At 40.9% G+C, this 27,218-nt stretch overlaps 2 protein-coding genes and 1 long non-coding RNA gene across 6 annotated transcripts in view; all 3 read right to left on the reverse strand.

Moving 5' to 3' along the window:
* LOC119483833 overlaps nt 1-12,957 on the reverse strand; it is a 233,425-nt gene extending 220,468 nt beyond the window's left edge. For 3 of the 4 annotated variants that reach the window (XR_005205801.1, XR_005205800.1, XM_037762338.1), the window contains exons 1-4: nt 12,866-12,955; nt 12,643-12,708; nt 11,496-11,670; nt 9,101-9,217 (exon numbers count right to left, since the gene is read on the reverse strand). Coding sequence is in view for 1 of the 4 variants with exons in the window: in XM_037762338.1 (XP_037618266.1) it covers nt 9,101-9,217; nt 11,496-11,626 (248 nt within the window). In the remaining 3 variants the exon portion in view is untranslated. Of the gene's footprint in view, nt 1-9,100; nt 9,218-11,495; nt 11,671-12,642; nt 12,709-12,865 lie in introns of all 4 variants that reach the window. The other variant, XR_005205802.1, reaches the window with a different exon arrangement.
* Nucleotides 1-27,218, reverse strand: part of LOC119483763 (NACHT, LRR and PYD domains-containing protein 12-like) — a 542,841-nt gene that overhangs the window by 209,096 nt on the left and 306,527 nt on the right. The window lies entirely within an intron of this gene.
* On the reverse strand, nt 20,788-24,051 carry LOC119483864. Its single transcript, XR_005205822.1, has 2 exons — nt 23,992-24,051; nt 20,788-21,695 (listed from the first exon to the last, which is right to left on the reverse strand). It is a non-coding gene; the product is annotated as an uncharacterized LOC119483864 (long non-coding RNA).

The following is a 27,218-nucleotide window of genomic DNA, read 5'->3' on the forward strand; positions in this document are numbered from 1 at the left end:
TCTCTCTTTTCTTTTTTCCATACTCATCCAGACCTGGAAATGACTAAAATCAAATTCCATACTTCTCCATACTGCGTAGGAACCCTGAATATTAGTTGAGAGGATCTTCTGTATCCAGATGTGACCATTTACCAACAATGATAAACATTCATTTACTTTAACAACTAACAGTGGACATTTTCTACACTTTCTTTAAGAAACACAAGTCTTTTGTGACTGCAGACTAGATTTAGTTCAAGAAACATGAAAATATGAAGAAAAGGACATTAATAACTTTATGGATGTAAGTTATGTTTGTACATAAATCAGGTTCAATTGTTAATTCAACATATAAGATCTCTAATAGTAACAGAGAGTCAGTGAACTGACCTCAGAGTCTCCAGTCTACAGTGTGGACTCTCCAGAAAACCACACAGGACCTTCACTCCTGAATCCTGCAGCTTGTTGTAGCTCAGATCCAGCTCTCTCAGATGGGAGGGGTTGGACTTCAGAGCTGAGGCCAGAGAAGCACAGCTGATCTCTGACAAACTGCAGTCCCTCAATCTGAATAAAGAATAAATGATGAAGATAAAAATCACTTTATAATCCAGTCAGATGTGTTCAGGTTTTAAATGTGTAGCTCAACATCACTATGTCCTAATCAATGATCTTTTCCCTAAAATGAGTAGAGTGACTTTGTCATTGTGTTATTGTGGATCATCATAATGTCAGCCTTCTACAGACATCATCCAAATGTCACCACAACATTCATACACCTGTTCATGTCAACACACATCAATAACATGCTGCTGATCTCAGTCAAGTCTGGAATTAGAGGATCAATATCAAATCAGACTTGTTGGACTTCATTACTTCATTTATTACATGGCCTTCTTCTCACTGTATCTGCTAGCCTAGCAGGTTTATGTCATTTACAGGAAAGGTCCACATTTGTTCAAGTGTGTCTGTAAACAACAGCCACATGTCATATGTACATTAAAAGAGTTATTGGTGGCAGTAATCATTCCTCCTGTGAAGTGGTCCCTTCATAACACAACTACACTGTAAGAAATGACTTCACAAGTTCAAGTGAAACTAATATGAAGATTCAGCAGTCTGAGTCGACAAATCAAAGTTACAGACTGTTTAGTACCAAATTCCCTCTTTGAGTTACTATTCCTCCTGCAGCTCAACAAGGAAACTGTCAAACACAACATACTGACTGGATACATACTAAGGCTGGGCAATATATCCATATTATATCCATATCGTGATATGAGACTAGATATCGTCTTTGATTTTGGATATCCTAATATCTAGGGTTGTCAAAGTTAATCGTTTTAACGCCACTATTTTCTTTAACGCATTAATTGCAATCGATCTTCCGGAGGTTATAGCGGCTCAGTTTTAAAGCTAGAGTGAAGATACTGGTATCATAGGAAACTGGAAAACCTGATGAATCCATCGGTACCAACCATGTCAAACTAGCTCGTCTGGAAGGAGGTTAAATAACGCTCCAGACTTACTCTAAAGTTTGGCGAGGAAAAACTGTCATGGGCATCTTCAAAGGGGTCCCTTGACCTCTGACCTCCAGATATGTGAATGTAAATGGGTTCTATGGGTACCCACGAGTCTCCCCTTTACAGACATGCCCACTTTATGATAATCACATGCAGTTTGGGGCAAGTCATAGTCAAGTCAGCACACTGACACACTGACAGCTGTTGTTGCCTGTTGGGCTGCAGTTTGCCATGTTATGATTGGAGCATATTGTTTTATGCTAAATGCAGTACCTGTGAGGGTTTCTGGACAATATCTGTCATTGTTTTGTGTCTTAATTGATTTACAATAATAAATATATACATACATTTACATAAATCATATTTGTCCACTCCCATGTTGATAAGAATATTAAATACTTGACAGATCTCCCTTTAAGGTTCATTTAGAACAGATACAAAAATTGTGAATAATTTGCGATTAATCGTGATTAAATATTTTAATGGATTGACAGCCCTAGTAATATCGTGTTGTGTTGTAAGTGTCATCTCTTCCTGGTTTTAAAGGCTACATTACAGTAAAGTGATGTCATTCTCTGAACTTACCAGACTGTTCTAGCTGTTCTATTATTGGTCATTTACACAAACAAATATTATGATATTTGATTTTCTCCAAGTCACCCAGCCCTAATACATCTAACTCAGACTGCTGAAGCCTCTGATTAGTTTAAGATCAACTTTACAGGTCATTTTACACAGAACAAGACTGTGGATTTAGTCCTCATCTCGTAACACTCAGGTTATACGGGGGTTGCTTCACAGACAGAAGGAATGATGACAGACATCAATAACTCTTTGAATGTACATATGAACATGTGAGTATTGTATTCACATAGACTTGAACAAAATATGAACCTGCAAAGATGTTTCTGATGCAGAATATTTATTTGGTTTTTGCTTCAAATAATTAGACAATGCTGACATGAAAACAGATCACAGTTAGATCTGCTGTCAAAAAGAACGTGGGAATAACTTAGAACCATAGAGACCTCTGATTAGATGGTGTCGTTCATAATCATCACTTGTGTGCCTTTAAGTTGGTGCAATACGTGTTTGTTGAAGAGTGCTGCACCTTTAGACATGTTCAAATAGAGCGCTACAGGAATGAGTCCTAAAACCCAGAAATGAATTAGCATTTTAGCACTTCCTGTTCCCTCGTCTGGAAGTCAATGGGTTTTTAGTTAGATGCCTGAAATAAGGTCTGTGTTAAAGGTCCAGTGTGTAGGATCTGGAGGTATCTAGTGGTGAGGTGAGGAGATTACAACCAACTGAAGCCTCTCCTGTGTGCCAAGCGTGTTGGAGAGCTACGATGACTGACGTGAAAACGTGAAAGTCCCTCTCTAGAGCCATCTGGAGCAGAGCCAGTGTGTAGAGAGTGTGTGTACAAACTACACAAACTACAGTCAGTGAACTGACCTCAGAGTCTCCAGTCTACAGTTTGGACTCTTCAGTCCAGCAGAAAGCAGCTTCACTCCTGAATCCTTCAGCTCGTAGTCGTCACTCAGGTCCAGCTCTCTCAGATGGGAGGGGTTGGACTTCAGAGCTGAGGCCACAACTTCACAGTGAGTATCTGAGAGTCCACAGCTAGAAAGTCTGTGATGACACAAAAATTACAAAATATGTTATTATGAAAGAGGACAGTTTATATTTACTTCATGCATTTGATGACTAAACAGTTTGATATATACTTCTTTAATCAACATTTACTCCTCACATCAGTGGTTCAGCTAATCTTATCTCACTGGTTGACATGAAACAATAATTCTCATCACTCTCTCTCAAACCTGCAGACTTTTAATCTTTGTTTTTCTTTAATCTTGCAGATGAAGAGAGAGAACATGTAGTTACATTGAGGCTTCCCTAATGTCCAGTCTGTCAGTGTGATCTGATCCCAGGTCTGTCTCCACAAAGTTAGCATGAGGCCTTCTTGATTAGAAAAGCATTTTTAAAACTCAGTGAATAAGTAATAATAATACAGTTGATAAAGATGACCTCTCTTTGCTAGCTACATGCTGCTTTCAGGTTCACGTCCATAAATGGGAAAATTAAACAAATCACTATAATATTAGACCTGTACATAATTAAACATTCATATAACTAGATATTTTGATGACTGCATGGTGTTTTGTCATTAACACTCTTTTCTGAGCATCAAACGTATTCAGCTCACAAACACAATGAATGAACCAATGAGGTTGCATTATTTACAACATAATGACATCAGAAAGATGATATCAGTGTATCAGCATTAAAAACAGAACATTGATCTTTGGTTTGTATAAGATCTCTTAAAAAGTCTGAATTCTACCATTCTGCTGTTATATATTCATCAGACTGCTGTTATTGGTGGAAGCTGTGTATTTCCTGTTACTACTCTTCTCTACAGCAACAAGAGAGAGAAACACCAGAGTTTCCTTCTGTGAGTAACAGAATAAAAGGAAAGACTTCAAAACAACATGATGGAACACAACTTGAATTCATTAGCAATAAAATGCACCATTGCTCGATTCAACACACTCAGGGGTTTTACAACGACTATCTTTGTCTCGTATGACCAGTAGTTTACGGTGGCTAATGCTAGAGTTGGGTCGGTTTTCGGTTTTGCCGGTCCGGTCCGGTGTACGAGCTTAAACCGGTTTGATTTTATGCTAACGACACGTTCTGGCAAATTAAAAAGTAGCCGACATCAACAACCTGTGCCGACAGAGTCACAGTGCTAAATCCAGCCTGTATTGCATTACTAATAAGCAATATGACAACGTGATTAACGTAATATTATGATATAATGTTGGTGTATAAACAAGAAGAGGTTTGTTTACTAGGAAGTTCATGTGTTTTTTGGGGTGATGAGACGAGACATGGCAGAGCTGGTCTCAAAGAAAACTAAAGCTGCAGCAACATGGCAACAGTTTGGATTTGAAGCCAACGAAAGAGATGAGCCCAAAAACACACGAGGTAAGGTGTAATGTGGTGCAAGGCCTATTGAAAGCAAACCCCAGCACCAGGACTCTGATCCCAGGACCGCCCCGACTCCCCGCCGGATCAGCAAACGTTCTGTTGCTGCCGTTACACCGGTTAGACCCAGCACTCCACCAGACAGCTGATCTTTTGTTTTTTTCATTTGTTTTACCAGGTTCACATGTCGTCTCCATCACCCCAAAACATAAATAAGAAAAAACTGTAAAATGTAACAATTATTAGAAATAAATAGAATAAGTGTTCATTAACTTGACAGCTAGAAACACAAACTACTGAAACATTTTGAACTCAACATTTGAAACAGCTCAAGAACATCTGTGACAAAACACAAATACATATTTATGTAATAAACACGTGGAACATTTATAAGAATATTATATTTTAAGAATAATTTATAGTGTGTATATTTGAAGAACTAAACTAGTAATCTACACTGATCTATAAAGTTAATCACATCTGGACTTACTGAGCTTTTCTGCAGTTCCTCACAGCTGGAATCAGTCTAACTCGTCCATGGGCTGATGTGTTGTACTTCTTCAGGTCAAACTCATCCAGAACCTCCTCTGACATCTGCAGCATGTAGGCCAGAGCTGAGCAGTGGATCACAGAGAGTTCCTTCTCTGATCTGTTCTCTGACTTCAGGAACTCTTGGATCTCCTGATGTACCGAGTGGTCGTTCATCTCCGTCAGACAGTGGAAGATGTTGATGCTTCTGTCAGGAGAGGTTTTATCTCTGTTCATCTCCTTCAGGTTGTTGATGATTCTCTGGACGATTTCTGGACTGTTGTCTGTCTGACCCAGCAGACCTCCTAAGAGTCTCTGGTTGGACTTCAGAGAGAGGCCATGAAGGAAGCGAACAAACAGGTCCAGGTGGCCATTTTCACTTTCAAGAGATTTCTCCATGGCTCTCTTCAGGAAGTCATCCAGGGTTGAATGAACATATGTTTTTCCCAGGAAGGCCTTCAGTACCTTTGTGTTCCTGTCTGTGTAACAGTGGAACATGTAGACTGCAGCCAGAAACTCCTGAATGCTCAGGTGAACAAAGCAGTAGACTGTTTTCTGGAAGATCACACACTCTCTTTTAAAGATCTCTGTACAAACTCCTGAGTACACCGAGGCCTCTTTGACATCCAGACCACACCGCTTCAGGTCTTTTTGGTAGAACATGATGTTTCCTTTCTCCAGCTGTTCAAACGCCAGCCTCCCCAGCTTCAGAAGAACTTCCCCGTCAGCCTCCGTCAGCTCCTGTGGACTCGTCTCATGTCCCTCACCGTACTTCTGCTTCTTCCTCTTTGTCTGAACCAACAGGAAGTGTGAGTACATGTCAGTCAGGGTCTTGGGCAGCTCTCCTCTCTGGTCTGTAGTCAACATGTGGTCCAGAACTGTAGCAGTGATCCAGCAGAAGACTGGGATTAGACACATGATGTGGAGGCTCCTGGATGTCTTGATGTGTGAGATGATTCTGCTGGACAGCTCTTCATCACTGACTCTCCTCCTGAAGTACTCCTCCTTCTGGGCGTCAGTGAAGCCTCGTACTTCTGTTACCCTGTCAACACATGCAGGAGGGATCTGATTGGCCGCTGCAGGTCGGGAAGTTATCCAGACGAGAGCTGAGGGAAGCAGATTCCCCTGGATGAGGTTTGTCAACAGCACGTTGACTGATGACTTCTGGGTGACATCAGACACAACCTTCTTGTTCTTGAAATCCAGTGAAAGTCTGCTTTCATCCAGGCCGTCAAAGATGAACAGAACTTTATAGACAGCGAGCTTCTCTGCTGTGACCTTCTGTAATGTTGGATGGAAAACATGGAGCAGCTTGAGAAGACTGTACTGCTCATCTCTGATCAAGTTCAGCTCCCTGAACGAGAGCAGAACCACCAGACTGACATCTTGGTTCTCCAAGCCCTCTGCCCAGTCCAGAGTGAACTTCTGCACTGAGAAGGTTTTTCCAACGCCAGCGACGCCGTTCGTCAGAACGACTCTGATGTGTCCCTGTTGGTCAGGTAAGGCTTTAAAGATGTCCTGGCACTTGATTGGAGCGTCATGGAGGGTGTTCTTCTTGGAAGCTGTCTCAAGCTGCCTCACCTCATGTTGGGTATTAACCTCTTCACTCTGTCCCTCTGTGATGTAGAGCTCAGTGTAGATCCTGTTGAGGAGGGTTCCACTTCCTGTTTCATCAGTTCCTTCAGTTCCTTCAGTCACACATTCACATCTCTTCTTCAGACTGATCTTATGTTCATCTACAACCTCCTGCAGACCTCTATCTGCTGAAACAGAGAAACAAATTTTAAGACAAAACACAGAAACGTATTATTTCTAATGCCAATATGAAAATAATCAATATAAGAACATATAAAGAAGTAAAGGTTATAAAGTCATCATCCCTTCTTGAAGTCTAAACTAACATCAACGTGATTTTTATATTTATTTGTAATAGTGTTTCAACGTGTCGCTCTGCAGGACCAGACGTGTGTTTGTAAGTCAGAGAAGGAGACTGTAGCAGGAAAGATAATGTTGTTCAAAGTCTGTGGCTCCTGTTCAGTTCAGTTCAGTTCAGTTTATGTTTATATAGCATCAAATCATAACAGAAGTTATCTTAAGATGCTTTTCATATAGAGCAGGTTTAGACCGTACTCTATCATTTAGAGACCCAACAAGAGATCCCCCATGAGCATGTATTGTTATATGACAATGACAAGAAGATAACTCCCCTTTCATCAGTGTGTCTGTCTGTCTGGGATAGAGAGTGATGTTGTTGCTTTACAGAGATTAATAGTTCTTCATCTGCATCTATGCAGATGAAGAACAAACATCATTCTGATTGGTTGATGCAAAGACGGAGTGCTATCATAAAAACAAAACATACAAATATAACATGATTTCTCTTGGGTTCAGATTCAGAAAGGAAGTGATGCAGAGCAGATATGTCTGGTGGAGCAGATCTGAAACAGTTGTTACAACAATAGTCAGTGAATTAAAACAACAAGTTTCCAGACATGAAGACATCAGCAGACACATCTACAGTCTTACTTTGGACAGTGCTGGTCTGACTGGCTGTCTGAGGTCCAGGTCTTGTTCTGGTCTGACTGGCTGTCTGAGGTCCAGGTCTTGTTCTGGTCTGACTGGCTGTCTGAGGTCCAGGTCTTGTTCTGGATCTGGACATCAGCTCCTCCACAGAAGCATGACTCCTCTTCTTCTCTCTGTGGAGACATTACTTTATTACTAAAATCATTTGTTGATTGTTGGTGAAGAATATCCAGACTTGTCCGACACTGAAGCTCAGATGGTCACAGAGAAGAGTTAAAGTGTTGGTAGTGAATTCAGCATTCAGTCTGTGATGAAGATGTTCCTTTATTTGAACTCTCCTGCTTTAATAAACAAGAATTAGCTGATTTTCCTGTCTGACTGTCTTATTAAACATTTAGTGATCTGACTGAAGTTTGTTCATTAAAGAGGAACAACGGACATTTTTAAAACATGAATATTATTTTGGAGGCTAAATAACTATATAAACTATATAACTATATAAACAAACTGCAACTTGCTCATGTACGCTGATATTGAGAGGACGCTCCAGGAAACCACCAGGTGGCAGCTTCATCACGGTAAACAGTGACTTCCTGTCAGTGCTGATATGAATGGAGGATAGAATCTCAACAACATTTGCAATATAAATAAACACGCTGTCACTTTCTGAATCTATTTTATGTGTTAACAATAAACACTTCTAAGAAAGGGAAACGGTGTCAGACCTTTCTGACTTCTTTAGTCTTCCAGTAGTTATAGTTTATACAAGTGCTGTCCACTGGAACGGAGAGAGTTGAAATGCTATACTCCATTCATATCTCCACTGAGGTGATTGAACTGAGGTTAGAAGTGGTCTAGATATTGAGGTAGAGCATCAGTCTAAGACACACAGCATGTAACACTGGTGTCCTGATGTTCCTTATTTAACTCCTGACGAACGCAGTACACAGTATACAGTACATAGTGCATACTGCGTTCCTCAGTAGTATGCACTATGTGACGGTTAAAGTGATGTATTTAGCAGAATGCTAGACCAGACTTTAGCCTTTAAACCAGCTCTTAAAGGGGAGATGCTTTACACATGCTTTTTCACCACATGTTGCACAGTTCTGATGTGCACTGATTCAAGATGACACCCAGTAGGTCCTAACAGCTGATTCTAGGAGGAGTCAAACCAACAACATATTCAGAGGACCAATATGAGAAACTGAATTACACATTTGAAGCTCATTCTTCCAGATCTTTAGACCATTTCACAGTTGTGAACGTAAACATTCCAGATGTGTCCAGTTTATTCCCTGTTGCAGTGGATCTGAATGAAAACATGATTTAAATTGATGATAAATTGTGAAATGGAGGTTCTCAGGTGTTTTGTTACAGAAATACAATCAGTAGTTTGTGGCTCTAAAACCCAGACTAAGATCCATCTGAGGTTGAAACAGTATCTGCACTAATAGTTCTGCATCAGGAATATAAATCTGTTAGCAGAACATTTAGTCTTCATCCTCAATGCATCATCATCATCAGGTCAGCTTACAGTAGAAACAGTCTCTTACTTTGACTCTGAGGGTCCAGGTTCATTACTGAAGGCTGGAGGATTCATCATGGACCAGTCACTCTTCACAGACAGACAGCTGGGTACTGGAGACTCTGCTCTCCGTCTGGACTGAACTCTGAAAACACCGAGATGATTTGATTCACATCACATGAATCCTTGATAAACTCTCTTTTGTAGGTCATTAAGGTAAAACGAGAGTTACGTATGTAACTACGGTTCTATGAGTTCTGGATGACTGCCAGAGGCAGTGTTTAACACTGGATGTTATCCATCTCGCGCACGCGCAGGTCGAGTATTTAATATCAACAAAGTCACATGTGACCTGGGATGACGTAGTTTATATAAGCCCACGTCATCATCAGAGATGTCCCTCCAGAATCTTCTCGCCAAGATTCCGAGTGACAGCCAACTCTGGCAGTCATCCAGAACTCATAGAACCGTAGTTACATACGTAACTCTCGTTCTATTTTGTTCTTCCTGACCGCCAGAGGCAGTGTTTAACACTGGATGACGACTACCAACGTAGTCACGAGGAAAACCCACCTCACCGGGAACGGCCTGTGGATTCCTGAAAGACCACCGATGCTACTGCATGGGGAGCAGCAACATTGACCCTGTAAAAACGGGCAAAGGTGCATGGAGTAGCCCAGCTGGCCGCAGCGCAGATCTCACTTAGAGGGATCCCACGTAGCGCTGCCCAGGAAGTGGAGACACTCCTGGTGGAGTGGCCTCTGATATTAAGAGGTAAAGGCAGTCCTTTTGACCTGTATGCTTCCTCAATGGCCTGAACAATCCACCTGGAAAGCCTCTGCTTGGACAGGGTGTGCCCTTTCCTATGGCCCCCATAGCAGACAAACAGACTATCAGAGCGGCGAAAGCTCGCAGTCACCTGTATATAATGCCTTAAGGCCCTCACTGGGCAGAGCAGTTCTGCTGACTTAGCATCTTCACCCTGTAGGCATGAAGGGTCATAAGCTGCCAGCTCAATGACCTGATTAGAGTGGGCCGGAGCCAACCTCTTCGGGAAAAATGACCAACGCAGTACACAGTACATAGTGCATACTACTGAGGAACGCAGTATGCACTATGTGACGGTTAAAGTGATGTATTTAGCAGAATGCTAGACCAGGCTTTAGCCTTTAAACCAGCTCTTAAAGGGGAGATGTTCTCAAGTGTTTTGTCACAGAAATACAATCAGTAGTTTGTGGCTCTAAAACCCAGACTAAGATCCATCTTAGTTTGAAACAGTATCTGCACTAATAGTTCTGCATCAGGAATATAAATCTGTTAGCAGAACATTTAGTCTTCATCCTCAATGCATCATCATCATCAGGTCAGTGCACAGTAGAAACAGTCTCTTACTTTGTGTCTGAGGGTCCAGGTTCATTACTGAAGACTGGAGGTTTCCCCATGGACCAGTCACTCTTCATAGACAGACAGCTGGGTACTGGAGACTCTGCCCTCTGTCTGGACTGAACTCTGCAAACACCAAGATGATTTGATTCACATCACATGAATCCTTGATAAACTCTCTTTTGTAGGTCATTAAGGTAAAACTACTGCTACTGTCAACAATAAGGAGGTTTAACAGTTTGTAGCCGTTCTGTTAGATTAGATTACATCTCTTCTAGCTGACTGACAGCTGTCACAGATATTAAAGGGACTGTTTGTAACTTTTGAAGCGTATAAATGTACCGGGTCGGGACACATGCTCGCTCTCGTCTCCTCTGCCTGCCTTCACTCACACACCGTGCTCCTTCTCTCTCTCTCTCTCCACCTCTCACGTGCATGCTGCTCACTCCACACTGCAGAAGAGTTAGTTTAGCTCTGAGAATATCTAGTGAATGTACAGTGGACGTTAGTGCAGAAATAACTGCTGCAGCTCCTCCAGACCAACAGAGGTTTCCAGTGTCTTGTGAAGTGACGGGGCTCCGCAGAGAGAAACGTTATCGTCTCCCCCGTTCCCTCCGGCCGCGGTCGGGAGGCTGAAGCAGGAAAAGCCAACACTAGGATCAGCATTGATTCATGGAGAGACCTTCGTCTGGTCAGCTAACATTACTGCCAAGCAGCTGAAATATAGAGTGATATTGTGCTTTTAGCTGACGTGTGTCGCCTCACTGTGTTGAGAGATGCTCCTTCATGTCTATGTAGAGCGAGCACAAGCGCCAGCAACAGGACGCTGACTTTAGTTGACTTAACGGACACAGGTGAAGCTGTTAACAAGACATTCTGATTATTACTAACACTCCCTTTAAGAGGAAGAGTTGATGAAGTCTGTTAAATTGTAGTTGGCAAATACATTAGTGTAGAATTTTGAAGTCAACAGAAAACATGGTATTGTCAGAGGAAAGATGAAATGAGTGGTATAGATGAGTTAGTAGCAGCTGTCTTACTTTGACTCTGAGGGTCCAGGTTCATCACTGAAGACTGGAGGATCACCTTTAGACCGATCACTCTTCATAGACTGACGGCCAGAGACTAGAGACTCTGCTCTGTCCTCCTCTTCCTCCACACAGTCAATCATCTTCTGATCTGAAGTCAGTCTGAGAGGTCAAACAGGAACACTGACTGTGAACATGAAGAGGAAACAAGTTAGTACAAGAGAACAGGAAGTATCACACACCCTCTCTATCTATCACATGTGTCACCCTTAAAGAGACATGACTCCGTCTTCCTTTTGGCAACTTTTATTCTTCCCAGTTCTGTTGGAGTTATCTTTTACACGAAGCAATCAGAACCGCTCGCACACATATGTAAACATCAAGCACGTTCCCTAATCGCTACTGCGCTGACTGATGACCTCATCACAGCCTGAACTTTGACCTTTTCAATAATAACATTGCGCTGACTGATGACATCACATCACTCTGAACTTTGACCTCGTGATAATAACATAAATCAGATAATAGTGTAGTGTAGTGTATATTTCTTCTTAGATAACTTAAATCTATTCTAAGTCAATAGAATGTAAATTATAAAATATTTCTAGGTTGCAACACGCACACGCACACACACGCACCTTTAAATCTTAAATCCCTTTAAATTTTCTTGTCTTACAGCAGGTTTAATGAGGATTATTCAGCCAATCACGACAGCCAGAGACTAGAGACTCTGCTCTGTCCTCCTCTTCCTCCACACAGTCAATCATCTTCTGATCTGAAGTCAGTCTGAGAGGTTAAACATTAACACTGACTGTGAACATGTACAGGAAACAAGTTTGTACAAGAGTCACAAGGCTGAGAGAACAGGAAGTAACACAACTGCGCGCGCACACACACGCGCGCGCTCACACGCACACACACACACACACACACACACACACACACACACACACGCACACCTTTAAATCTTAAATCCCTTTAAATTTTCTTGTCTTACAGCAGGTTTAATGAGGATTATTCAGCCAATCACGACTTTGTGTTCTCAGATGAATCAAACTGTTGAGTTCATTCTAACATTTCTCTCCTCTACAGTCCACAGGGAGGAAACTGACTCAGACACTTTAACAGTAAACTAATACAATGTTGGATTAACACTCACCCTGCTTCAGTCTTCAGTCGTCACCTCTCTGTGCCGTTAACACAAAATGGAGTCTGGAATAACTGACTGTGAACATGAACAGGAAACAAGTTTCACAGGCAAGACTGAGAGAACAGGAAGTAACACACAACCTCTCACCCACCCACAACCATAGACACACTCTCACACACACATAGTATACAGTATACAGTATAATAAAACCACCCCATGGATTAACACTCACCCTGCTTCTATCTTCAGTCGTCACATCTCTGTGTCGTTTTCTCAGAATGGAGTCTGGATAACAAACTGCACACTTTCACTTTCATGCTTCCTCCCTGATCTCATCAAGGACTATAGAAGGAGGATGGGTCACCGGTCTTGGTGTCGGGTATAACGCATGCGCAGTGTAACTGAAGCTGCGGTCGTGCAGAGCAGATTCTACTGCGCATGCGTAGTACTCTCAAAGATATGACGCGTGACACGGAATCCTTTTTATAGGCCTTGTTCTCATGAGCCTGGATCACATAGTCAGTGTTGCTCCTCCCCTCTCCATTTACAGGAAATCAGCTGAGTTCATCTGTGACTGTGGGTGTGTGTGTTCATCAGAATCTCTCTTGGCTTGAAAAGGCTGAATTAACCCTCTGAGACCCACAATAGTCCAGTTTTAGTCTTTTTTAGGGGGGTACCGGGGGTCTTTAGGGGGACATAGCAGGTCAGCAGTAGATGTCACATAGAAGTGGTGTACATCATCTGAAAGCTGGGAACCTGGAGATTAATTTGAGATGCAGCTCAGCACTGAGTGTCAAGTTGTTCCAGTCATTAATCAGAAATACTCATTAATTAATTACAATAGAAAGTGTATCAGGGTTTAGAACATTATGATAGAAGTATATGATGGTCATCCCCATGCTCTATTATGTCTCATACTGCACGGACTACAGGACAGGTGATACTCCTGTGATACTCCTGTGATACTCCTGTATACTCCTGTGATGCTGATGATATTAGATAACAGGTGGTCGACACACACTGCATATACATTATTAAGTAGATAGACCCACAGTAATATATACTGCAGGCATACACTGTACCAGAGCCTCAGCTGTTCTTCCACTGTTTCACTTCACTCTGAATTGTTCCATACATTCCAGCAGGATGACATGATGGAGTCTACTACATACTGCTAGTTTCTATTTCCATGACTCTGCCTCTTCTGTGATGGACTTCTTGTTGTACAGTTGTTGGATGAGACTCTAAAGAAGTCGTTTAACTAGATTAGCCTTATTCTGCTATTAAACCTCGATGCTGTTTGACTGAAAATATCTCAACACAAATCTCAAAATACATTTATTGCACTGTAAACACAGTAAAAGGACAGTCATGTCTATGGTAAACACAGTGAAAGGACAGTCATGTCTATATATGTCTATGCTCGTACAGGGCTGAATAACAGCACAGTCGCTGACATACCAAAGCCACTACCACCATCTACTGGCAAACACAGACTATTGTCTTAAAACTACTTGACACTAAAGCAGGGGAGTTTACTGTCCTTACTATTGTCTTTTAAGTGACACCAAGCGCTTTAAAAATGATAATAATAATGAAAATAATTAAAAATAATCATGGTGGGGGGACCAAAATAATGACACACAGGTAACAACTCAGTATTTCTGGGCACAATCCTTATTACTAAAATGTCCAGGGTGCCACACATGCTACTAAACTTGACTGTTTTCATGTCAAAACAAAATAAGTTTGTATTTCATGCACATTGTAGCAATTAAATCTACCTGCTCCTGCTGCAACACACACAACCAATGAGCAAACCAACAGCACAGAGCAATGACAACCTGTTGAGGACATCTGAGCTCTACCTGGAACTGCCTGTTAGTCCACAGATAAGGCAAGACAAGGCAAGGCAGCTTTATTTGTTTAGCACATTTCAGCAACAGGGCAATTCAAAGTGCTTTACATAAACATTCAAGAACATTGCGACAAAGTGCAAAAGAAAAATAAGACATAATTAAAACAGTTATGAAAACATAAAAACATGAAAGATTAGAAAATAAAAACAAGCAAAAAATAAAAGCTAGGATAGAAACTAAAATAGAATATTACACACAAGAGTAAAAGCTCTAGTGCAGTATATAAGATCATTATCTGGTTTAATAAAAGGCAGTAACAAACAGGAACGTTTTAAGCTTTGATTTAAAGAACTCAGAGTTGGAGCGGTCCTGCGGTTTTCTGGGAGCTTGTTCCAAATATTTGCTTGAAATATATTTATAGGTAAATATTGGGGTAATTTGGCAGTAATTCCAAAGAAATGTCAAAATGACTTGCTAATTATTACCTAATTACCATGAAATTTGTGGACCTGTAAAATGAAGTGTTACCATATATTTAATTTAGGCTTTAGAATTGCTTTTTAAAAATAATATTTCTTAATATAAGGAAAAGCTGTCTGCCATGGTGGGAGCTAGACTTGATATGTTCACCTGCCACAGCCAACATTTACCCTGTTATCTGGCAGGTGGCAGGTGATCATTTCATTCCCTGCACACAGTCCTCTTCTTCTTCTTCTTCTTCTTCTCTCGGTTTCTGGCGGATCGCAACCAACTTTAAGGTGCATACCGCCACCTACTGTACAAGAGTGTGTAACATCATGTCATTTGCTCTTTACTCCTACTCTTAAATTCTATCCACCAATCCTGTGTCTCTTAAGAACATTAATAATGCCTTCCTGGTGCCTTCAACCCCCTCACCCTCTGTTCCCAGTATCCCCATCAGATCCCAATCCCGTCCCTCCTCTCTGATCTTTTTCTTTCAGCCTCATACTTTTTACATTGAATTAGGATATGCTCCACATTTTCTTTAACACCACAATCCCCACACTTGTCACTGTTCCTTTTCCCCATTAAAGCCAAAGTGCCATTAAGACCTGTGTGATCCAGTCTGAGTCTTGTTATGATGATTTCTTCCCTTCTGTTCCTTTCTTTATACGTCTTTGTTATGACCGACTTTTGTATTTTGAAATATCTCCTTCCTTTCTGGTCCTCCTCCCATCTTTTCTGCCATATCTCAACTCCTTTCCTTTTAATCACAGCTTTTCCTTCTCCTTTCCCAAGTAAAACTGGTACTGTAATGTCTTTTTGCAGTGAACTTTTTGCTAGTTTATCTGCAAACTCATTTCCTTTCACCCCCTCGTGTGCTGGAACCCAACAGAATAATACATCTATACCCCCTCTGTGTAGTCTTAGCAAGCTATAGTACAATTCAATGATTAGATCTTGCCTTACAGCTTTTGTTGAATGTATACTTTCCAAAACAGCTTTTGAATCCGTGCATATCACCACTCTGTCAGGTCTGACCTCCTCAACCCACTGCATTGCAATGATGATTGCCACTATTTCTGCTGTGTACACTGATACCTGGTTTGAAATTCTTTTGGAAATAGATATTTTAAATTCTGTGTGTTGACTTGATAGCTCCGATACATAACCGTAATGCTCTACACTGTACTCTATCCACTTTTTGTAATGATGTCTTTGCTGCTGCTCCATAAACTATACAACCATAATCTATTGTTGATCTCATGATCGCCCTATATATGTCAATCAATGACTGTTTATCTGCCCCCCAGTTACATCCAGCCACAGCTCGTAGTCAATTTATTACTTTTTTGCATTTTGTTTCCAGATGTTTTATATGAACATGCCATGTATATTTACTGTCTAACCATAGACCCAGATATTTGTATTCATTCACCCTCTCCATCAACTGACCATATAATGTTAAATTCTCAGTATTAATGTTTCTCTTTTTTGTAAATATCATATAACATGTTTAATTTGTTGACATTTTGAATCCCCACTCATATGACCATTTCTCCACTTTCCCTATTGCTTTCCTTATATTTTCCATCACATATGGCACATTTCTTCCCCTCATCCATATTGCCCCATCATCTGCATATATCGCTGATTTGATGCATCCATCTAAATTTTCAAATATATCATTTATCATTATGTTAAACAACACCGGGCTGATTGCACTCCCCTGGGGGATACCATTTTCTATATTGTAGTCCTTAGATACTTCTGTTCCAACCTTGACTTTAAATTTCCTGTCTGTTAAAAAGTCCATTACCCAATTATACAACCTCCCTCCAATACCCATTTGACCTATCTTGATAAGCAGCCCTTCCCTCCACATAGAATCATATGCTTTTTCTATATCAAAATATACTATTGTCATCACCTCTTTCATTTTGAGTGTCTTTTCTACCTCATTAGTTACTCTAACTAGAGCATCTATTGTAGATCGACCTTTTCTAAAACCACACTGAACATTACTCACTAACCCTCTCTGTTCCAAAACATACATTAATCTACGTACTATTATCTTCTCCATCCATTTGCATAAGTGAGATGTCAACGCTATGGGCCTATAACTACCAGGATTAGCAGGATCTTTCCCTGGCTTGTTGAATGGTAATATTACTGCCATTTTCCAACAACTTGGTATGACTCCCTCCGTCCAGATTTGATTAAATAGTCTCAACACTAACTTAAATGATTCCACTGGTAGTTGTTTAAACATGGCATAACATAACTGGTCTTGTCCTGGTGCTGTATATCCAGTATTTGTCAAGGCTATTTTGAGCTCTGCCATTGTAAATTCCACATCCAGTGTTGACATATCATCCTCTCTCTTCTCTCTCACGTTTTCATTCTCACTGAGCACACGCTCTTTTTGCTGCCTGTGTATATTATCAAGGTGCTCCCCACTATGTACTGCAGCAAATGCCTTACCTAACACATCCGTCTTCTCTTTATCTGATACTGCCATCCTCTCCCCGTCAATCAATGCTGGAATTTTTATTGACTTCCTTTTCCCACTCATTTGTTTAAACATGGACCAGACATCACCTATCTTCACTCCTCTGCCAATGGTGGAACAGAATTCTCTCCAAGTCCTCTTTTTGGTATATTTGACTGTTCTACGAGCCACTGCCCTTTTCCTTTGATCCTCAATGAGATTCTCTTGTGACATGTTTTTTCTCAGAGCTCTGAAAGCCTTGTTTCGTTCTTTAACAGCTATGCTGCATTCCTCATTCCACCAAGGTACCACTTTCTTCCTACCCTGTGTTGTTCGTTTTGGTACACTTAGTTTTGCAGCATTCAGTATATGTTCTGTAACTTGACTTGTACATTCCTCTATGCTCCCTTCTAATATTACCAAGTGAGCTGACTCCTCACAACATATTGTAAACTTCTCCCAGTCAGCCTTGCCAAAACACCACCTTGTAATTGTGCTCCCTTCCTGTATACATACGTTTGTGTTTATTATCGTGAGAACTGGGAAATGATCACTTCCTATAGTCACACATATAATATCCGGTACTACTTCTAATTCATATACATACTTTTTAAATTCTTGCCCATTAGCTATCAGGCTTCTCGCATTCCACTGAAGTATGTGGAGCACCATAATTAAAACTTGAACCCTCATTCTGTCCATTTTCCCCAACCTCAGTTGCTGTCAGAAGTGCATGTATCTGATCTGCTTTTACATCACGTATATCAAGGAATCTTCCTGCTGCCTCCACTATGGTCTTGATTCTATCACTTTTCTTTTTTAGCTGAGCTGCAACATTAATGGTGTGGCAGATGAAGACAACAAATTCCACTTTGTTTACTACTAGTGAATCATCATTCATTTTACATTTATGAGCACGAGCATTTTGCATATTGTCTGGGACTTGGGTTTGTGCTTGATTTCCTAGTGCATTACCATCCCTTTGTGCTGCATTTCTTTGGTCCATTTCACTGGAATTCCTGTTGTTTGTTTCTGTCGCCCTTACTTTCTTTAGTGCTTCTGCGTATGATATTTTGTTCATTGTCTTAACTCTCTGTACTTCTCTGGCTTCTCTCTGCACTTCACATCCTCCAAACGCAGCACTACGCTCACCTCCGCAGTTACAGCATTTAACCTTTGCATCCTTATCACATTTTCCATACTCATGCTGTCCTCCACATCTCGCACACCTTAGCTTTCCTTTACACTGCTGTGCTGTGTGCCCCATTCTTTGGCATGCATAACATCTGAGAGGTTTGGGAATGTATTCCCTCACGCTGTAGCTCATGTATCCCATTTGCACCGATTTTGGGAGGGTTTTCTCAAACTGAACCACTACCGATAGGGTTTCCTTCAGTGAGCCATCTCTTTTACTCTTAATCCGTATGGCATCAATTACTTTACCCCCTTTAATCTCATGTTTAACATCTTCCATAGACATACTCAATGGGACTCCAGAGATTACTCCTCTCAACTTTACCATTGCTCCAGGTATATGAGCCTTCATCTTTTCCCCTTTAAGTGTTGTCATTTTGAGGATCTTTTCCTGCTGTTGTTTGCTGTTTGCATGTATCAACACTCGTTTATTGTTCAAGAACCTGGCCATTTAGATTTTCCCAATCTCCTCTTCGATCGCTCTGGTAAGTTTGATCGGGTGGTAGTGTCCGCCATCCTGATTGAATTCAATTATTACTTTCCACTCCGCTTCTTGTGTTTGATCCGTCTGTCTATCGTTGTGACTGCTTCTTGATTTTTTATTATTACCTCTGACAACTTCACTATCATCCGACCAACTTCTCTCTCTTGCTATCCGCTCTCTCTCTCTCGCAGCCCTTTTCTGCCTCACAGATTTAGGTAACATCCATTCCATTTCACTTCCATTATTTCCATCAGAACTATGTGACATGATGTTACAGTCAAAGTACAGTTTATGCTAATCCGCCAGCAAATCTACAGCAGCTTCAGTCACACTGCGCATGCGTCATACCCCGACACCAAACCCGTGACCATGGATGTATTAAAAGACCGGTCGTGACCTTCTCTTCTCTTAATACATCCGTGGTCGTGACGCTCCGTTCTTCGAATCGCGCCGCCACGCTCCCAGAATGCATTGCGCGGCTGCTTAGAGTTGAACTACACGTGCATGAAAAGACAGCTGTATAACTATGTTAGTAATGTTGTTGCATATATATATATATTTGTGTTTTCTTTAGTATAGCAACATTTTGATATTAGAAAATGTAGTAACTAACGATAAATTGATGGTTTCCTACGTCTTAAAGGGACTGTTTGTAACGTCTTACACTCTTATAAATCATTGCGGGTCGGTGTTTCCCATGCGTGCTCGCGTGTGGCTACGCTGTTCAGACTCAGACTCCAACACAAACTACACGGAAGCACCAAAACCACAAAGTTCTATCTAGTGAAGCCCGTCTGTTAAACAGTATCGGCCGCGGTCGGAGGACGCGGGGGAGACCGTAGCTTTGGTCTCCAGGGCCGGAGTCTCTGCTCCTCTGCCTGCCTTCACTCAGCTCGCTCCACCTCACGTGCATGCACGCACACTACACACTGCAGAAGACTTCGTAGCTCTGAGAATATCTAGTGAATGTACAGTGGACGTTAGTGCAGAAATAACTGCTGCAGCTCCTCCAGACCAACAGAGGTTTCCCGTGTCTTGTGAAGTGACGGGGCTCCGCAGAGAGAAACGTTATCGTCTCCGACCGGGTGCCGGTGTCTCCCCTGTTCCCTCCGGCCGCGGTCGGGAGGCTGAAGCAGGAAAAGCCAACACTAGGATCAGCATTGATTCATGGAGAGACCTTTGTCTGGTCAGCTAACATTACTGCCAAGCAGCTGAAATATAGAGTGATATTGTGCTTTTAGCTGACGTGTGTCGCCTCACTGTTTTGAGCGATGCTCGTTCATGTCTATGTAGAGCGAGCACAAGCGCGAGCAACAGGACGCTGACTTTAGTTGACTTAACGGCCACAGGTGTCGCTGTTAATAAGCATTTCTGATTCTTACAAACAGTCCCTTTATAACACCAGGCAGTTGTGCTGGTCAACATTTAATATTTCCAAGACAGAAGAATTTAATCAGTCGACATCAAAAGTTTCAAAATTGCAAAAAGAAACCTGGTTTCTGGTTCAAGCTCAAATTGAGATTTTCTGGTTTAAGACATTTTAAGATGTGACCTGTGACTCTGGGAAACAAAAGGTCACAATTTTAGACCAAAAATAAGATTCAAAAAGCCAAAAACATTCATAATGAAAATCTGCTCTTTGAAGTAAACAGAGGACAAAAGAATTGGTTCGTGTTAGTTTCTTTATTTGCATGACATTAAAGAAACGACGCAGGACACTCATGTAGCTCACTGGAATGTGCAGAATTTAAGGAATGAGTCCAATATTGCTTAGCAATTATAAACACTTTGGTGTTTGGCTTTTGTTTCTGGGACTGGTGGACTGTAATGGAGCCTGTGGAGGCAATTTCAACATTGATTTCTGAGGGGAAAAGCTCCACAGGTTGACTTCATGTGTCTGTGTGGAGCCATGTAATGTGAAAACTAGCAGGGTGACACGTACATCTGTAATAAACTAACAAATATGATTTGTTTTGTAGCAAAAACTCAGATAGTCAGGATTTTTTTTGTTTTGTTTTACATCAAACATCACATACAAAAGACAATATTAAGGAGCTGACTTTCCACCAAAATCCAGACATAATCTGTTTGTAGTTAGTTGAGAAACTGAAGCCTCAGGTTCAGGTTTTATCTACTTCTTTATGTTTGTTACAAGCATAATGTTATAATATGAAAAACGTCTGGTACTGGTATATATATTGTATATGGTATATATATATTTAGTAGTATGTGGAAATTAACTGCAGAACTCCATCGTTCCACAGGGTGGAGCTGCAACAGAAAGCAAAGCAGAAACATCTATTTAAATGTGTTAATCTACAGTTCTGTTGTCATAAACAGAACTGATCTGCAGAGGCACTTTGGGTTCAGAATATATGAATGAATGAAGACAAAGTGAAACCCAGGTCCAGGTGGAGGAGGTGGTTGAGTGTGGAGCAGAAGGAGTGGAGGAGTCTCAGTGTGTCTGCAGAGACTGTGCAGAAGGACAGAGTCCAGATACACTGATGATACTCTGTCAGGTCCAGAGGAACACACAGGGATGATGGTGGTTAGAGATCAATACAACTTCCATCTGATGAGAGAAGAAGAAGACAACAGAAGTCATCCATCAGTGTTTACAGAGACTCCCTTCATCAGCTGTCAGTCAGCATCCAGTATAAAGAGCAGAAGGGACTTCAGTCTGTGTAGCGTAGCCAGCTTCCTTTCAGCTCTCATGTTAACGTATTGGAGTGAACACACTGAGCTCAGAGCTCACAGACCAGAGGCCTGTACTACGAAGCCAGTCCAACACACCCAGGGTATCTTCTCCTTATCTGGTTTAACTAACCCCTCAACCAAGATCCCGCTAAGCGGTCCTACGACAGCCGTTATCAACTCCGTAAGTCAACCCAGGGTTTCTCAGTCTGGCTATGAGCGCGTTCACATAGAAGGGGCGGGGTTTGTAGCACATGACCAATCACAGACATGGACCAGTCTACGGTCAGCAGAGCGGCATACTTTACAAACGCATATTAGAAAAGTTAAACACATAATCCAGACTAAAATGAACACAGTTTAAACTGCCAGATGCAGGAAGGACAGCTGACAAAAAAATCACTGACTGTGTGAATGTGTAAATAAACAGACTTTTAATATCCCGATAGATCTGACTAGAACTAATTACACGTGTGTTCCATTAAATCAATGTGTTGATTAGATGTGTTCTTATAGAATAGAACAGAAGATACTTTATTCATCTCCTGGAGGAATCACAATACTTTAGTCTTATTCTTTCAGCTCCAACCCCGGCGGTGTGAAACAGACTTAGGAGAAGGTAAATAATAAATCTATAAACATAATTCACAGCGGTAAGCAGGCTTACTTTCACATCTTCTAATCACCCACAGCATACATAAAAGTATTGGTAACAAACTAACCAAGGCAACACATTCAGTCTGAGGGACTGTAGGAACACGACTCTGACGTGTCTCACAGCAACATACGGCTCAAGAAGCTGATTCAGATGAGTGACTATATGAATATCATATATGAATATATGATAAGAGATCATGTACTGATTTTGTGTTATTGTGGTTATATAAATGTCATTTATGTCCGTTTCACACCGCTGGGTTTGCAGCTGAGAGAAGAAGGCTACATTATTGTCATACAGGTCATAACAATACATGTGATCACATTAACTCAGCAGAGTACACAAAGTAGTTCTAGTCAGATCTCTGGTGCTCTAGACGGGGCAGTGATATTACAAGTCTGTTCATTTACACATTCACACAGTCGCTGACCTTTCTGCATGTGTCAGTTTAAACTGTGTTGCTTTTAGCCTGGATTATGTGTTCAAATTCTTTGTCTCTGTGTAATATTATCTTATGATCCACACAGTGGAAATAAACTGCTGAGAGTCCTGAGAGCATCATTACTGCAGAAACAGAGAGCTTTTCACTGCTCACTTTAATGATGGATTTACTGCTGCTAGGTTGGTTTCAGTCACATTTCAATGTTTCATCTACTTTTAAATATTACATGACAAATATGTAAATATTAGGGCTGTCAATCCATTCAAATATTTAGTCGCGATTAATCGCATGATTGTCCATAGTTAATCGTGATTAATCTCAAATTAATCGCACATTTTACAACCTAAAAATCACAAGTTGCGTTAAAGTAATTAGTGGTGTTAAAACGAACTTGCGTTAACTCGTTATTATTGCGTTAACTTTGACAGCCCGACTAAATATGGAGTCTTTTTGGACAAGGAGATCAAACAGAGCGTTTCAGACAGAGGGTGTAAAGAGGTGCTGCAGCACAGCCGCTAGAAGAAAAGTAAAGTGTTTTTTGAACATTAAAGCATGTAAACATGTTCTAGTAGAAACCTAAAATACAAGCATGCACCTGAACATCAGCCTGATAGGTCCTCTTTAAAGGTCCTACATGTTCATACACAGACTGAACAGTAAAACCTCAGCTGTGATTACTGGACTTCAGCAGAGGTTCTGGTCTTTATAAAGACCACATGGTTACTAAATGTAACCATGGTTCTATGATGGTTCTATCTCTCAATGAGAAAACACACACTTTCTGATCAGATTTGATGGTACGACAGTTTGATGGATGAGGACCACTGTCTCTATACATGATGTGATGCTGTCAGCTGTAATCCAGCTTTATTTCCTGGAGACATGAACACAACAACAACATCTTCTTCACATCAACTCTAACACATGATCACAACAAGCTTCTGGCTGATCTGATTGGTTGACTGTTCTCTCTCTCTCTCTGTGTCACCGTTCTCCTCTCACAGCTTAACGGAGGAAACACATCACAACAATACTGCTGAAACCAGCATGGACCGACTCCGACCGTCTACTGACCTCAGAGTCTCCAGTCTACAGTGTGGACTCTTCACAAGATCAGACAGCAGCTTCACGTCTGAATCCTGCAGGTTGTTTCCTCTCAGCTCCAGCTCTCTCAGATGGGAGGGGTTGGACTTCAGAGCTGAGGCCAGAGAAGCACAGCTGATCTCTGACAAACTGCAGCGCCACAATCTGAATAAAGAATAAATGATGAAGATAAAAATCACTTTATAATCCAGTCAGATGTGTTCAGGTTTTAAATGTGTAGCTCAACATCACTATGTCCTAATCAATGATCTTTTCCCTAAAATGAGTAGAGTGACTTTGTCATTGTGTTATTGTGGATCATCATAATGTCAGCCTTCTACAGACATCATCCAAATGTCACCACAACATTCATACACCTGTTCATGTCAACACACATCAATAACATGCTGCTGATCTCAGTCAAGTCTGGAATTAGAGGATCAATATCAAATCAGACTTGTTGGACTTCATTACTTCATTTATTACATGGCCTTCTTCTCACTGTATCTGCTAGCCTAGCAGGTTTATGTCATTTACAGGAAAGGTCCACATTTGTTCAAGTGTGTCTGTAAACAACAGCCACATGTCATATGTACATTAAAAGAGTTATTGGTGGCAGTAATCATTCCTCCTGTGAAGTGGTCCCTTCATAACACAACTACACTGTAAGAAATGACTTCACAAGTTCAACTGAAACTAATATGAAGATTCAGCAGTCTGAGTCGACAAATCAAAGTTACACACTGTTTAGTACCAAATTCCCTCTTTGAGTTACTATTCCTCCTGCAGCTCAACAAGGAAACTGTCAAACACAACATACTGACTGGATACATACTAAGGCTGGGCAATATATCCATATTATATCCATATCTTGATATGAGACTAGATATCGTCTTTGATTTTGGATATCCTAATATCTAGGGTTGTCAAAGTTAATCGTTTTAACGCCACTATTTTCTTTAACGCATTAATGCAATCGATCTTCCGGAGGTTATAGCGGCTCAGTTTTAAAGCTAGAGTGAAGATACTGGTATCATAGGAAACTGGAAAACCTGATGAATCCATCGGTACCAACCATGTCAAACTAGCTCGTCGGGAAGGAGGTTAAATAACGCTCCAAACTTACTCTAAAGTTTGGCGAGGAAAAACTGTCATGGCCATCTTCAAAGGGGTCTCTTGACCTCTGACCTCCAGATATATGAATGTAAATGGGTTCTATGGGTATCCACGAGTCTCCCCTTTACAGACATGCCCACTTTATGATAATCACATGCAGTTTGGGGCAAGTCATAGTCAAGTCAGCACACTGACACACTGACAGCTGTTGTTGCCTGTTGGGCTGCAGTTTGCCATGTTATGATTGGAGCATATTGTTTTATGCTAAATGCAGTACCTGTGAGGGTTTCTGGACAATATCTGTCATTGTTTTGTGTCTTAATTGATTTACAATAATAAATATATACATACATTTACATAAATCATATTTGTCCACTCCCATGTTGATAAGAATATTAAATACTTGACAGATCTCCCTTTAAGGTTCATTTAGAACAGATACAAAAATTGTGAATAATTTGCGATTAATCGTGATTAAATATTTTAATGGATTGACAGCCCTAGTAATATCGTGTTGTGTTGTAAGTGTTTTCTCTTCCTGGTTTTAAAGGCTACATTACAGTAAAGTGATGTCATTCTCTGAACTTACCAGACTGTTCTAGCTGTTCTATTATTGGTCATTTACACAAAAAAATATTATGATATTTGATTTTCTCCAAGTCACCCAGCCCTAATACATCTAACTCAGACTGCTGAAGCCTCTGATTAGTTTAAGATCAACTTTACAGGTCATTTTACACAGAACAAGACTGTGGATTTAGTCCTCATCTCGTAACACTCAGGTTATACGGGGGTTGCTTCACAGACAGAAGGAATGATGACAGACATCAATAACTCTTTGAATGTACATATGAACATGTGAGTATTGTATTCAGATAGACTTGAACAAAATATGAACCTGCAAAGAGGTTTCAGATGCAGAATATTTATTTGGTTTTTGCTTCAAATAATTAGACAATGCTGACATGAAAACAGATCACAGTTAGATCTGCTGTCAAAAAGAACGTGGGAATAACTTAGAACCATAGAGACCTCTGATTAGATGGTGTCGTTCATAATCATCACTTGTGTGCCTTTAAGTTGGTGCAATACGTGTTTGTTGAAGAGTGCTGCACCTTTAGACATGTTCAAATAGAGCGCTACAGGAATGAGTCCTAAAACCCAGAAATGAATTAGCATTTTAGCACTTCCTGTTCCCTCGTCTGGAAGTCAATGGGTTTTTAGTTAGATGCCTGAAATAAGGTCTGTGTTAAAGGTCCAGTGTGTAGGATCTGGAGGTATCTAGTGGTGAGGTGAGGAGATTACAACCAACTGAAGCCTCTCCTGTGTGCCAAGCGTGTTGGAGAGCTACGGTGACTGACGTGAAAACGTGAATGTCCCTCTCTAGAGCCATCTGGAGCAGAGCCAGTGTGTAGAGAGTGTGTGTACAAACTACATAAACTACAGTCAGTGAACTGACCTCAGAGTCTCCAGTCTACAGTTTGGACTCTTCAGTCCAGCGAAAAGCGGTTTCACTCCTGAATCCTTCAGGTCGTTGTGACTCAGGTCCAGCTCTCTCAGATGGGAGGGGTTGGACTTCAGAGCTGAGGCCACAACTTCACAGTGAGTATCTGAGAGTCCACAGTGAGAAAGTCTGTGATGACACAAAAATTACAAAATATGTTATTATGAAAGAGGACAGTTTATATTTACTTCATGCATTTGATGACTAAACAGTTTGATATATACTTCTTTAATCAACATTTACTCCTCACATCAGTGGTTCAGCTAATCTGATCTCACTGTTTGACATGAAACAATAATTCTCATCACTCTCTCTCAAACCTGCAGACTTTTAATCTTTGTTTTTCTTTAATCTTGCAGATGAAGAGAGAGAACATGTAGTTACATTGAGGCTTCCCTAATGTCCAGTCTGTCAGTGTGATCTGATCCCAGGTCTGTCTCCACAAAGTTAGCATGAGGCCTTCTTGATTAGAAAAGCATTTTTAAAACTCAGTGAATAAGTAATAATAATACAGTTGATAAAGATGACCTCTCTTTGCTAGCTACCTGCTGCTTTCAGGTTCACGTCCATAAATGGGAAAATTAAACAAATCGCGTAA

Source organism: Sebastes umbrosus, chromosome 24 (assembly GCF_015220745.1).
Source record: "Sebastes umbrosus isolate fSebUmb1 chromosome 24, fSebUmb1.pri, whole genome shotgun sequence".
Taxonomy (NCBI): domain Eukaryota; kingdom Metazoa; phylum Chordata; class Actinopteri; order Perciformes; family Sebastidae; genus Sebastes; species Sebastes umbrosus.